This window comes from Acomys minous, assembly GCF_964271855.1.
Source record: "Acomys minous genome assembly, chromosome: 9".
Classification (NCBI taxonomy): domain Eukaryota; kingdom Metazoa; phylum Chordata; class Mammalia; order Rodentia; family Muridae; genus Acomys; species Acomys minous.
The window spans coordinates 119,753,998-119,769,153 of record NC_140490.1 but is presented as its reverse complement, the minus strand read 5'-3'; the positions used below and the strand labels follow the sequence as shown (position 1 = coordinate 119,769,153).

General features: G+C 42.2%; 1 protein-coding gene across 2 annotated transcripts in view; it reads left to right on the top strand.

Annotated features, from left to right (window-relative positions):
- The first annotated feature begins 1,510 nt into the window (after nt 1-1,510).
- LOC311605453 (immunoglobulin gamma-1 heavy chain-like) overlaps nt 1,511-15,156 on the top strand; it is a 100,977-nt gene continuing 87,331 nt past the window's right edge. For both annotated transcript variants that reach the window (XM_084795977.1, XM_084795975.1), the window contains exons 1-2: nt 1,511-1,630; nt 11,820-12,176. In XM_084795977.1, coding sequence (XP_084652103.1) covers nt 1,558-1,630; nt 11,820-12,176 — 430 coding nt within the window. In that variant the 5' untranslated portion in view covers nt 1,511-1,557. The remainder of the gene's footprint in view (nt 1,631-11,819; nt 12,177-15,156) is intronic.

Genomic DNA, 15,156 nt, shown 5'->3' with positions numbered 1-15,156 from the left:
CCTTCCAAGACCTTCTATTCTTTCTCCCCATTCTTCCATGAGACTCTATTCTCTCCCCAATGTTTGGTTGTGAATCTCAGCACCTGTTTTGCCCCACTGCTGGGTGGAGCCTCTCAGAGGATAGCTATGCTAAACTCCCATCTATAAGCATAGCAGAGTGTCTTTAATAGTGTCAGGGTTGGGTTCTCCCCCATGGGGTGGGTGGGCCTCAGGTTGGGCCATGCATTGGTTGGACATTTCTTCAATCTTTGCTCCATCTTTATCCTTATACATCTTGTAGGGGCTGAACAGAGAAACCCTGTCTTGAAAAAACAAAACAAAACAAACAAACAAACAAAAAACCCTGGATATACTATCTTGCTATTTTTCCTAGGCACACATCTGAAGTTGATGAAAAGGCTTTTCTTTCTCTCGCCCTCGTTACTGGCTTTACAAAATAAAAAGTGGAATATTTTATTTCCATCCAAATCAGACTCTGACGTCAGTGTGCTCTTCCTATCTCAAGACCATTTGATTTCCTCTTCCATGTTCCTTTAAGCATATATTTATTAAAATGGTATCACATGCTCTCTGGAAGTAATCCGATGATGTGATTGAATACACTGACAAAGGCAAATTAAGAGATTAAGGGTTTATTTGGTTCACAATGCCACATAACAGCTCATAATTGCATCTGCATCCAGGCAGCAAGGCCTTGAAGCAGCACTTCACATTATATACCTAGACAACAGCAGAAAGCTGTGACTTAGTCTATGTATGCTAGCAGTGACTTAGTCCATGCATGCTAGCATTCAGGTGTACCTCTCTATTTTATAGTCCAAGAAGGCCTACTCAGGACATTATTCTGACCAGAATTAAGATGAGTTTTTTCAAGTCAATTAACTAAAGAAAATCCCTCACAGATGGGTTTAGATACATTGTAAACCTCAACGATCTCTTGCAGCTATCCCTGGTGACCTGCTTCATGTGTGCCAAGTTAAAAATTAACACTAATTACAACATTTTTTCTGTGTTTGTGTAGGAAAAAAGACTCCTAAGTGTCATTTGGACTACATTTACCAGGATTTCTAAGTTACAGACATCCGAGGGAATCATTCCAAAAGAACAGCTGCTTTACTCCAGCATTGAGCTGCTCACACAAATATTAATGTACTTAACTGAAAAGTCTTATGTGACAATCGGAAAAATGTGCCATAATCAACATCTAGTGCCTGAGACTTAGATGTTTGGGAAACATTTTTTTTTCTGGATTCTAACTGTTGAGTTACCAAGATGTATTGAGACTACATGGATCCAGCACACTTTCAAATGAAAGTCAAAGGGTTAGTTTCACTAGGCGTATCTGAGTTCCTATGAACATGGATAATAATACACCAACATCCCTACAGCTGCCTGAAAGTGTGTATCTATTTCAAAATAACCAGCGTAGTTCCTGTTTCTTCATAACACTGGCGTGTTCTTTATACAGCATAAGGCAAGTACCTCTTTCTCTGCAGATCAGAGCCTGGGATCTCACAAGAACCAACACTAGGCAGAGCAGGCTCCTTAAACCTGAACATGCTTCACCTGGACTCCTGGCCACACACTCCTCACTGCTTCCTGCTATTGCTGCTGCTGGGACTTACAATAGGTGAGCATGCCCCATAAATGGAATCATCTCCCTGCCTCTTAGCTCCATCCCACTGAAATTAAAGGACTTCCAGTCAGCCACCTGAACTGTCACAGGAAAGACAATCAGAACATTGCCTCGGGTCCTAGAGCTAGACTCCTGAGTGCTGCTCTGCATGCCAACAACTTTCAGCATGTGGCGAGAGCATCCTATGCGATAGTGCTTCAACAACGATAATTTTTAGTGTCTCATCTAACGATATTCTTTTCAGCAGAAGCCACTTAAACCAGCGTATCATCTCTTAATCCCATCAGAACCACCACGTCACATACAATGCAGCTGATGGGGCCACCTGGCTCCAAGCTCAGCACTCTGCTCACTTCCTGAGACATAGAGACTGATGTTCAGGCCAGTAACGTGGCTCTGGGTGAACTGTATCCGGCAATGCTCAGCAACCATTTCTTCTCACTTAAGTCCCTCATTTTATCCTCTGGCCTCCAGTTGCTCCTTCATCTGGTCTCAGTATTGCCACTTAGTGCTGCTGCTTTGAGAGCCTGTACTATAATATTGTCTTACCTATGACAGTGTTCTACTGCTGGGGTTGCCATGACAAGGTACCACAGTCTGGTGGGTGAATCAGCAGACCTTCTTTTCCTCAAAATTCTGGACGCTGGAGGCCAGGGTCAAGGTGATCAGTGAGCTAACTTCTTCCAAGATGCTTCTCCATTGTAAATTGCATGTTCCTCTTCTGTCTTCACACATGATCTTACTTTATCCTGTCTCTGTGACTCTTCTCCACTTCCTGAAATAAAACCAGTCACATTTGGTCAAGACACACCCAAATGATTTCAATTGGCTTTAACTCTTTAAAGATTCTAGATCACTTGGAGTCACATGATGCTAGACTGTGGTGTGGTTTTGATATGTAGAGTATGAAGAATTCATCTGTAACAGGTCCCCACACATCTCTGGTCTTCTTGATGTTCTCCAGTGAGTTTTATTTCCTTCTACTTGTGTTGAGCAGGATTGGTGACACTCTGAATGGCCCATGCTTGTGATTCTATAAGGGATATTTGTCCTCATTTCCTTCTTTGGCAATGAGGAAGACTCCATCGCTGACTCCTTGACTTAGTGTGTGTGTTTATCAGCCCTCAGGCCCCACTTTGGCTCAGGTGTTATACGATCTAACCTCACACAAGTCTAAATGCCCTCGTTACCTCTCAGTATACCTGAGACTAGCAGCAGGAGATGGGTCATGTTAATGATTACAGCACTTCTTGAAGCATTCTATTTCCTAAACTTTCTGCAATTATTATATAATTACATTGTTTCCCTGCTCTCTCTTTTTCAAGTCCATGACTTTTCTTTGTTTCATTAAGAGTTTTACACACACACACACACACACACACACACACACACACACACACACATGCTCATATATGTCTATATGTTCCTAAATATATAAGTAGGGCTTTATAAGTCCACATGTTACCTAAACAAGTACTACAGCAATAGACATGTGAAGAATAAAGGGAGTTTCACAATGAAGAAGAATATGTCTCCCTTTTGGATTCTTTCTATTCAAATTCTAGCCATGCTTTGCTTTATTACTCTCTCCCTACCATGATTATCTGTCTTCCTCCAGTCCCCAGTGCAACAGGACTGCCAGCAAATTGAAATTTCTAAACAGCGATCTGTAGGCCAACTTCTGCTTTTATTGACTGACTTATCTTAGAAATTTGCTTCGTTCTGAAAAATTGTTTAGCAAAATATTTGCTTTGTCTCAAGCAAGGTCTAACAGGGAAGACGGTGACAGGGGCCATGCCTTTGGAGACAAAATTGTAGCTCATATCCATTCTTGCCCTGATATTTCCTGCTGCCATGAGTTGAGCAACATCATTCCACCACACACCATCATCATCATGAGGCTCTGCCTCAACCCTCAGAACCCTGAACTGCCTGAAACAATGAGCCAGACGAAATACTTATTCTTTTGAACTTCTTATCCTGGCTATTTTTCAAATCAATAACAATCTAACTTAGCAAGCTATAATTAAATTCAGATCCGCATCTGTACCTAGAGCTAGGCTCATCTGCCTTATCTTTATCTAGCTCCATGACACTGTGCAGATCATCCACTGATAGTTGAAGGTCCATGACTCCGCAAATTAACTGAGAAATTACTTCTAAATGTGCTGAGGGATCGTCGTGTGCCGAACATTGTGGGGCTCACTCCATGGTTCTACCTCATGTGGGCCAACATCTCAGGTTAATGCTCTTTTCACACACACACACACACACACACACACACACACACACACACACACACACATCAGAAGCAGAAAAACCACTAATGTCAATAGATAGACCTGTGGTTTAAACTCAGGCTTTCTATCTGAGGTCACAGGATTAGCAATAATGCTCCCCAGAAGCTTTGATCTATCCCATGAGTTTTAGCCTGGTGACATGAGAACAGGGCTATGCAAACGAGAGAGGGCTGCTTGACCAGGACACTGGCAGGTAAGAAACAGTAAAGATGTCAGGTTTTGGATACATGACAAAGTGGAGCCTGTAGAATTTCCTGGAGGATCAGGCTTGATGTGATAATTTAGACACTAGACTTGTGGCCCAGACATCTGCAGAATGTCTTAATATTACTTGCCAGGAACTTAACCAATAAGATATACTTCAGAAACCTTAGCTAGAATTCCGTTGTCCTTTAAAAGGCATCCAGACGCCCTGTTGTTGTCTGGTTTTCTGTGTTCCACTTTGATATTTATGCATCTGGTGGTCTGTTATCTCTGCTACACTGATGAAAGGAACTTTAGAGTAAAGAGTCTTAGTTTTATTTCCACCTGGCACCCTGGGGCTGTAATAAAGTCCTCCTGCACATTTTAGCTGAAATTAGTAACTATAACATGGTCAAGTCAAAAAGGACTATGAGATCATAAGCAACCCACATAGGTGAGGACCACGGTGACTGTACATGGCGGAGGATTTGAAGGACTGTCTGACCTTCTACAACCCAAACAGTATGAAGTCAGAGACACTTCCGTGGTTTAAATACTACATAGCTACTGTGTCCTGGGCTCTGGGGATGGAAAAGAGAGGACGGATGGGGTTCCTCCCAAGCATAGCTGCTGTGCAGACTCCAGCTGGTCTCCCTAAGTCAGCTGAAGCCAGTAGTGACAGGATGCTCCCGCTACCCATGATCACCCACCTCCATGCATACGGAGTTAGCTGAGATGCTCAAACCCCCTCTGTAAGGAACTTCCACAGTTGCCAGGATACTTAGCTCAGTTTTCTGTGTGCGCATCCCAGACAGGCAAGGTTCTAGTCACTCCCTCGATGGCTTCCTTCCCTCTCCCATAGTGCATTGCCTCAAAATACGGCTGGCTACTCTATTAGTTCCTTGTGAGAGATGAGGTGGGTTCTGGGCAGATGACATTGTCCTTCAATTCCCCCCATATTTATGATTTTACCTTTATAGAATTAAATTTATCATACTCGTTTATAATTGTTAAAAATTATTTCACTTTAGTTTATTATTCCGTATGTTAGAGAATCTTTTGCTAGTTAAGAAATGTTGCAGAAGAGTGATGGCACACTTGTGTCATATCTAGACAATCCTACTGGAGCAGGAAGTCACACGTTCTGTTTCTATACTTGAGCTGTGTTCCTGTCTCACATAATAGGTGCAAGTGTTTAGTAAAATTTGAAGTTACATTTGAGTTTTAAAATACTAAAGAGTTGCTTTATTTTTCAGTTTCTTGTGTTATGTTATCTTAGCACATAAGCTAATTAGTTTTTTAAACCTCTATGTTGCTTTGTTACAAATAATTTAGTCAATAATTTTGGAACACAAATTTGATATTTCAAATTGGAACAGATTATAGAATTTTGACAAAAATGAGTTAGATAATTTGTATAAATACTTATGCCAAAATATAGGTTGCCTTGCTTTCTTCATACTGTAATTCACTGTTGTTATTTTCATTGTGTTTTATTTTTTATTAGTTAGCATCCTAATACTATGAACATTATTTCTAGATCTGGGATTGTGACATTACACAAAGTTTTAGCTTGTCACAGTTCCTTTTGCCGTTGGCTTCAGTTCCTTAGGGAAGCTGGGAGTCCCCATTATATTCTAGTGTGAGATGTAACAGTGACCGTGTGGTCGGAGGCCATCCTCCATCTTTCTCAGCAGCGCCTGGTGTGTGGCCTTCCCTAAGATTATTAATGAATACCAACCAAGGCGGAAGATTAGATCTACTCCTATCCAACAACTAAGTTGAAGCTATGAGCTCAGAATGCTTTATGAAAATTTAATAATCTCTACCAGACAAACGTTACATCACCGTTCACTACTGTTCTTACGCTCTGCCATCCTTTCCTTCTGCCCAGAGAGCCCTCTAGCGCCCCCTGAAGGGCAGGTACAGTCATGACCAGACATTTTATTTGGAATACCCTGTTTCCCCCTTTTCTTGATCCCATAATATTGTCATGTGTAGAATCCCTGGTTTGATTTCAATTCTGAGTGTATTTTCTCTTTTTGACCAAAACACTATCTCACTGCTTCCCGTATGTTGACATTTCTAATATCAGCTGTGCTCATATACTTTTGCAGAATTTTAAAAGAGATTAATTCATTTCCTTTCAGCCTTCTATTACGACTCAGCTTTTCTCAGTTGAGTTCTACTGTGTGCTGGTTTGATTCTCTCTGTGTTTGTATCACATTGAATTAATTCATCGTGTTGGATTTACAGTTCTTGTGTTTTATCAAACTGGGAAGATGTTTGACAACATTATTTTCAAAAATCTTGCTCCTACACTCTAAATTATTTAATGTCTTTATTTGCCCACTACCCCTGCACTGCTGACTCAGTGACATTATTGTTTCCATTACTATGTTTGTAATTTTTTCATAAAATTCTTTTTTTCTTCTTTTTTTATTAATTTATTCATATTACATCTTGATTGTTAGCCCTTCCCCTGTTTCCTCCCATTCTTCCCTCCCTCCCACTTCCCCCCTTCTCCCCTCCCCTATGTCTGTGGTTGAGGGTGACTTCTACCCCCTATATATGCTCTTAGAGTATTGAGTCTCTTCTTGGTAACTTGCTATCCTTCCTCTGAGTGCCACCAGGCCTCCCCATCCTGGGGACATGGTCAGAAAAGGGGCACCAGAGTTCATGTGAGAATCAGATCTCACTCTCCACTCAACGGTGGAGAATATCGTGTTCGTCGGCTAGGTATTGGTAGGGATTCGAAGTTTACTGCCTATTTCTCCTTGGCTGATGCCTTAGTTTGAGGAGGACCCCAGGACCCAGATCTGCCTGTCATAAAGTTCTTCTTGTAGGTTTCCAGGACACTGTGGGTCCTACTATTTCCCCATTTTTCCATGCTACTCTCGCCTAAAGTCTCAATAGGATGTCCTCTCCTCTGACCCACTTTCTTGGTAAGTAAAGTTTTTCATGGGACCTATCCCTTGGACTAGTGTTTTGATATAAGTGAGTATATACCGTTTGTCTCTTTTTGCTTCTGAGTGAACTCACTCATTATGATAATTTCTAGATCAATCCACTTGTCCACAAATTTCGGGAATTCTTTGTTTTTAATAGCTGAGTAATACTCCATAGTGTAAATGTACCATAGTTTCTTAGTCCATTCTTCTACTGAGGGACACTTAGGCTGTTTCCATGTTCTGGCTATTGTGTATAAAGCAGCTATGAACATGGTTTCATAAAATTCTTAAGGTCTCTGTAGACCCTGTAAACTTCTAAGTTACCATAAGCCTTAATTCCCCCAAAATCATTTGTTTCCTTCTTAGAATTTCTTTCTCTGTGGTGTTCTTATTTTGCTAATTAGACTCTTGGCTTTCTTTAGTGTTTTCCATGCCTTCCTTTTGCTTTTTTCATATTTAAGTGAGTTTGTGTAGCCTCCGTGCAGTAGTGTAGTAAGTGAGTGAAGTACAGTGCAGCCTTTCCAGATCACAAATGTCCAGGCAAGAAGGGGTCAGAACTGTCAGAGTTATGGGGGTCAGAGTAACTAAGAAAACAGTAAGAGGGAAGAGAGGGGACACAGGGCAATGCGCTCAGGTGACTGACCATACAATGTGCAAGAAAAAAAGATGGAATCCTTTGAGATGGGGATCTGTGACCCATGTTTGTTGCATTCTCTCACCAAGTTTGAATTTCTGAACATACAAGTGAGTAAATGCTATACTTGTCTTTCTGGGTCTGAGTTACTTCAGTCAAGATAATTTTTTGTAGTTCTGTCTGTTCTATTCCATCCATTACTTTCCTCTTTAAGAACCTCTGTAATCTGCATAAAGGTGGTTTTACGGTCATTTTCACATCCAATTCTATTGTAACAGAACTAACATATTCCATGCGCACAGACAACAAACACCAGACAGATACTGGATGAAACGTGAGAATTCCAAACAAAATTAAGGGTTCAGTCACAATCCTGCCAAGTTTCCAGTTTCTCTGTGATTCAGTTGACTCATCTGTGCTACACTGTTGTGTTAAGTGGCCCAAGTGAGGGGAACGGTAATCACCTGCACGCTGAGCTCTAGTAAGTAACAGTGATAGATCACAAACCCGTGGGTTCCCATCAGGATCTGCACTAACTGATGTTTCCTGCAGGAGGAACTAAGCAGGAGCTGAAGGTGATTCAGCCTGAGAAGTCGGTTTCTGTCTCTGCTGGAGACTCAGCCACTCTGAACTGCACTATGACCACTCTGCTCCCTCATGGGCCCATAAGGTGGTTCAAGGGTACAGGACCAAATCGGCAGCTTATATATAGATTCACAGGAGAGCATTTCCCCAGAGTCATAAATGTTGCAGATTCAACAAAGAGAAACAACCTGGACTTTTCCATCCGCATCAGTGATGTCACACCTGCTGATGCTGGCATCTACTACTGTGTGAAGTTCCTGACGGACTTATCAGAGTATGGGAAGGAGTTTCAGTCTGGAGGAGGCACCGTGTTGTATGTGCTTGGTGAGTACTTTATTGTTGTCTTCATCTCTGATTTCTTCAACAGGTCAAAACAGTGTCCAAGATTCTGTTTCAGCCTCAGTGTCCTTGTTTGTGGGATCGTGATAGTCAGAGAGCTTTCAGAGAGAAATGCTGGCCACTCTGCATAGCACCTCACACAACAGCATGCCAAAACAAACAAACAAACAAACAAACAAAACAGGTGGCATGTCATGGTTTTAAAACTTTGGATGACTCACTAAATCTGACCCTTACTTTCCTCTTCTGAGGTAGCTGGCTCCTGTGCACTTTTCTAGACTGAGATGGCTACCTAGAGAACTGATGAGAGTCTGCCATCAGGAATTCATGGGGTGGGAAACTTTTATTCTCTATGGAATCCCCAGTTTTCAGTTTTGTAATGATGACAGCCATGGGTCCCTGGTAGGTGATCCTTGATGAGGGAGGAAAAATGTACATATTCTTGGCTGGTGATGTCAGGGTCATTAGGAACACCAGAACTGCAGGAGATAGAAAGGAATCTAAATGCTTGGCTATACATCTCAGCACTGCTACGCCATAACATGTGCCCAGGACAAGACCTTCCACACGGAGGCCTCACATGGTACCCCATCCGTTAGCACAGTGCGTAGACTGGCTGTACTAAAGGGGTGAAGTCATGTAACATTCTTAAAGAAACTGCTGACTTGTGTGAAACAGTTCATGTGAGCTGTGTTGCCTTGTGTAAAATATTTCATGTGAGCTGTGTGACTAAGGGACAAAGTGACCTTGGACTCTACACTTTCCCTCTCTAGAACTTAGATATCAAAGAAGCCACAGCGGGGCTGGTGGCTCTCCACCTGGCTATTTTTCGGAATTCTATGAAAACAGGAAAACCCTAGGTTCATGTTCCTTGTTGCCATATGGGTATACTGTCAAATGCATGCTTTGAGGCAGCAATTGATACATGGTTATTCCCTTGATGGAGCTGGTTAAGACACCAAGCTGAGGGATGACAGCTCCTTATGCTTCAGAATATCAGGGCCCAGCCTGCTGAACACAACTACCTAAAGCCAAAAGAACTCACTCTCAGGGAGGAGACCCAGGGTCCCTAATACATAACCAAAGCAAAGCCCTGTTCAACTGTCATCTCAGGGAAATCTTTCATATTGCACAGGTCTGCTCTAAAACCATTTCTGGGGCCAGAAATTTCTCTGCTTCACTCTGAACTCTATCTTAATGACACACTGTGTCAACAACAGCTCTGTGCTTCTCGTGGTCATGTGCTCTCTATAATTAGCCCTATGGAGGAAGTGATTATTGTCCTGATTGTACCGTGAACACCACTGTCCAACTTAGTGAAAGGCTCGCTAGGAGAAAGGAGGATGTCAGAGTACAGAGGCTTCTGCTCCTTCAGTGGGAACAAGCCGGAGACACAGTTTACTGTTTCTGTATAGCTTTTCCTGCACCCAAATGATGAGACAGAACGAGGATGTGATCCCGAAACTTGTAACAAGGCCACTGATAAGTAGAATTTGTGCATGCATACTTACAACTAGGATTCTACTTTATTTTCATCTTTCCAGGGTGAAGTTTTTAATGCAGTTATTATGGAAGGGTATTTGAAAAAAATATCATCAGCTCAAGAACACTAATAACAAGTTCACAGGCAAAGCGAGAGTCATTCACCCCATACAAACAGAGGGCAGGGAACAAGAGACCAAGACAGGAGAGAAAGGGTGACAGAGAAGGGGAAGGGGACAAGGGAAAAGGAGGGCCTGTATTTGTCCCAGAGAACAAAAGACTGCCTCTGTATAGAGAGGAGACAGACATGGCTCAGAGGAAAATGACAGTTTATTTTAATAGTTGAGGAACACTGTGTTAGGATTAAGTGTTTAATTTTGATTAGATGTGTTAATTATGTGAGACAGGTGGGGCTTCTGATAGCTGGAAATGGCAGTCAACCTCAGGAAGAGAAAGTGATCAGGTGAGGGAACAGACTACTGTGGCCAGCTTTAGGAGTGTAATCTAAGGGATTTTTAGCAAAGTAGAAGGAGTTGAGAAGGGCAGAGCCTACTTGAGCCATGCCTGCCATGCTCCAGCTGGCCAGAGTCCCTTCAAAGGGGGAGTCGATGAGCATTTGATAAAGATCATAATTTGATCACCTGCTGGGTGTGAGATAAACTTTCCCTTTAACCCATGTGACTTCTGCATCCACATGCACTCTGATCTTAATCCCACCAAAGTTTTCACTGAATTTGGGCAGTGTCAGCACAGCCAGAAACTCCTAATAAATGGTGACTGGCTATAGAACTCTGAGTCTCTAGGGACATTAAGTGTGCTAATGTTTACACAGCAAGACTTCAAATCACACATGTTAACCCTCTTGGTTGGATGGTCATTTGAGAAGGAATCACCTATATATAAATACAAATATGCATGACTTTTGTCAGATTTTGCCTGCAAGATAAGCTCAACAAAAGGCATCTACAGGGCACACTGTTTTCCTCCCAATTGTCCATGAATCTGTGTGCTTTTCAGAGAGGAGACTATTTCTGTCTACTCAGCAGGCTTTCCTCTGTGTCCTTTGAGATTAACAATTAGAAATTGAACCTATTCTACCTCCTTCACAGAAGGTAATCTCGTTTGCTTGTTTATTTATTTGTTTGTTTTAAATCTAAAATTAAGTCCACGTGAAGCCCATATTTGGAGATGCAGGCCGTTGGGCTCTCAGTTTTAAATTTATGACTTGACACAGATTAGGTAGTCTAAGTGTGTGTTTCCCTTCTTTTGTTTTCAGTGGTTCAAAATTATTAATTCCTAAGGGTTGCTGTTGTTGTTCTTGTTGTTGTAGTTCTATCTATTCTATTCCATCCATTAATTTCCTCTTTAAGAACCTCTGTAATCTGCATAAAGGTGGTTTTATGGTCATTTTCACACCCAATTCTATTGTAACAGAACTAACATATTCCATGCGCACAGACAACAAACACCAGACAGACACTGGATGAAACGTGAGAATTCCAAACAAAATTAAGAGTTCAGTCACAATCCTGCCAAGTTTCCAGTGTTTCCGTGATTCAGTTGACTCATCTGTGATACATTATTGTGTTAAGAGGCCCAAGGAAGAGGAACAGTAATCACATGCACACTGAGCTCTAATAAGTAACAATGTTAGATCACAAACCTGTGGGTTCCCATCAGGATCTGCACTAACTGACGTTTTCCTGCAGGAAAAACTAAGCGGGAGCTGAAGGTGATTCAGCCTGAGAAGTCAGTTTCTGTCTCTGCTGGAGACTCAGCCACTCTGAACTGCGCTGTGACCACTCCACTCCCTGTGGGGCCCATAAGATGGTTCAAGGGTGTAGGCTCAAATCGGCAGCTTATATATAGTTTCACAGGAGAGCATTTCCCCAGAGTCACAAATGTTACAGATACAACAAAGAGAAACAACCTGGACTTTTCCATCCGCATCAGTGATGTCATACCTGCTGATGCTGGCACCTACTACTGTGTGAAGTTCCAGATTGACTTATCAGAGTATGGGAAGGAGCTTCAGTCTGGGGGAGGCACCGAGTTGTATGTGCTTGGTGAGTACTTTATTGTTGTTTTCACCTCTGATTTCATCAACAGGTCAAAACAGAGCTCAAGATACTGTTTCAGCCTCAGTGTCCTTGTTTGTGGGATCATGTTAGTCAGAGAGAAATGCTGGCCACTCTGCATAGCACCTCACACAACAGCATGCCAAAACAAACAAACAGACAAACAAACAAACAAACCAGGTGGCATGTCATGGTTTTAAAACTTTGGATGACTCACTAAATCTGACCCTCAGTTTCCTCTTCTGAGGTAGCTGGCTCCTGTGCACACTTTTGTAGACTGAGAAGGCTACCTAGAGAACTGATGAGAGTCTGGCATCAGGAATCCATGGGGTGGGAAACTTTTATTCTCTATGGAATCCCCAGTTTTCAGTTTTGTGATGATGACAGCCATAGGTCCCTGGTAGGTGATCCTTGATGAGGGAGGAAAAATATACATATTCTTGGCTGGTGATGTCAGGGTCATTAGGAACACCAGAATTGGAGGAGAAAGAAAGGAATCTAAATGCTTGGCTATGCATCCCAGCACTGCTACTCCATAACATGGGCCCAGGACAAGACCTTCCACATGGAGGCCTCACATGGTACCCCATCCATTAGCACAGTGCGTACACTGGCTGTACTAAAGGGGTGAAGTCATGTAACATTCTTAAAGAAACTGCTGACTTGTGTGAAATAGTTCATGGGAGCTGTGTTGCCTTGTGTAAAATATTTCATGTGAGCTGTGTGACTAAGGGGCCAAGTGACCTTGGACTCTACACTTTCCCTCTCTAGAACTTAGATATCAAAGAAGCCACAGTGGGGCTGGTGGCTCTTCACCTGGCTATTTTTTGGAATTCTATGGAAACAGGAAAACCCTAGGTCCATGTTCCTTTACTTGTTGCCACATGGGTATACTGGCATCTGACATATCAAATGCATGCTTTGAGGCAGCAATTGATACATGATTATTCCCTTGATAGAGCTGGTTAAGACACCAAGCTGAGGGATGACAGCTCCTTATGCTTCAGAATATCAGGGCCCAGCCTGCTGAACACAACTACCTAAAGCCAAAAGAACTCACTCTCAGGGAGGAGACCCAGGGTGCTTTTAGGAGGGGATACTATTTCTGTCTACTCAGCAGGCTTTCCTCTGTGTCCTTTGAGATTAACAATTAGAAAATGAACCTATTCTACCTCCTACCCAGGAGGTAATCTCGTTTGCTTGTTTATTTATTTGTTTGTTTTAAATCTAAAATTAAGTCCACGTGAAGCCCATATTTGGAGATGCAGGCCGTTGGGATCTCAGTTTTAAATTTATGACTTGACACAGATTAGACATAATGGCGGATAGGTAGAACAAAAGAAAGAAAGATAGAAGGGAAGCAAGGAAGGCAGGAAGGAAACACAACTGGAGCACTCAGGAAGGGTTCCAGCTTTGTGGCACTTCAGCCATGTATTTTATTTTCTGGGATGCCAGAGCCCACTCTGAACAATATCAGCCAGTAACTGCATACGTGGTGTGAGGCTGGAGAAATAAAAAAGACACAGGAAAAGATAGACAAGATATAGCAAAAGAGATAAGAAAAAACACAAGTATTCAGGAGGACTAACAGTAAATACTGTAGCCCCGAGTTTATTTCTCTCACAGCTTTTATACAGTATACATACGTTTGAACCAGAGGATTCTTGGAACAGAAACAAATGCTAACAATTGCTTTAGTTATTTATATGCTTAGGATTTTTTTCAAATTTTAGGTCAAAGAGTTATATCAAGCTCCACATCCACACCAGGAATTAATAAATAAGCTTTCTTAACCAACAGAAGTATCTTGCTAAGTCCTCAAGGCTGTGTGAGAGTTTCCAAGCCAAGGCAGTAAGTCCTCTGGCCTGCTTCTGCTAAGCACTCTATAATACAGATCCCGATACTGAGTTATAGTAGATGTAAATCTAGAAACATTTACCTTAAGTTGTCAAGGTTTTGTGAGGAGGCTAGCGGGAGTAAATTATATTAATTATTAAATACATTTGTAACTCTTCGTTGACCAGAGCTACAGTTGCAGCTGGCCTTGCCCTTCCTCAGTTTCCCCTGGGCATCTCTGCTAACCTCTGGGAACACAAAACAAGGGATACCACAAAAGGGACCAGGACAAAACCTGGAGGAAAAAACTCTGAGGAGGATGAGCAATTACCATCTATGCCTGGAACAAAGGGGTGACATGGGAGGAAAGAAGGACTTTGGTGTGACTGAAGCTCTGGTACTAATCCCAAGCACCACAGTAAACCATGACGATTGCGACATTGTCTAGGAAGGTTCTTCATAATGTTACCCTATTAGTACTGACCATCACAATCACATCCTTGTCTGCATGCTCCTTTACAGCTAAACCATCTCCTCCTGTGGTCTCGGGTCCTGCAGACAGAGCTGCACCTGGGCAGACAGTGACCTTCACATGCTGGTCCCATGGCTTCTCCCCTCGGAACATCTCACTGAAGTGGTTCAAAAATGGAAATGAGCTCTCTCCCTTCAAAACTACTGTGAACCCCGAAGGAGAAAGCCCCTCCTACATTATATTCAGCATAGTCCAGATGGTGCTGAGCCCTGAGGATGTCCATTCTCAGGTCGTCTGTGAGGTGTCCCATGTCACCTTGCGAGGAGGATCTCTCCGTGAAACTGCCAACTTGTCTGACATCATTCAAAGTAGATGTCTCTGACCCCGGAGGAAGCACATATCTAGTCAGAATGGTTTATCCACCGTTCCCCACAAATATTCATGTATATCGCACAGAGGGTGTCATAGACTATGATGAGCACCTGAAGGAAATTGTACTTATTTTAACAGAAGAAATTAAAACTATACTAATTTTGATCCACACAACTCATGCACAGCATTTTTAGGCATTTATTTTTTCCTGGTGTACACAGGAGTTATGCTTATTAATTTTACTTATTAGAATCCTCACCCCATCACTGCCTGAGCTTCTGAAAGTCA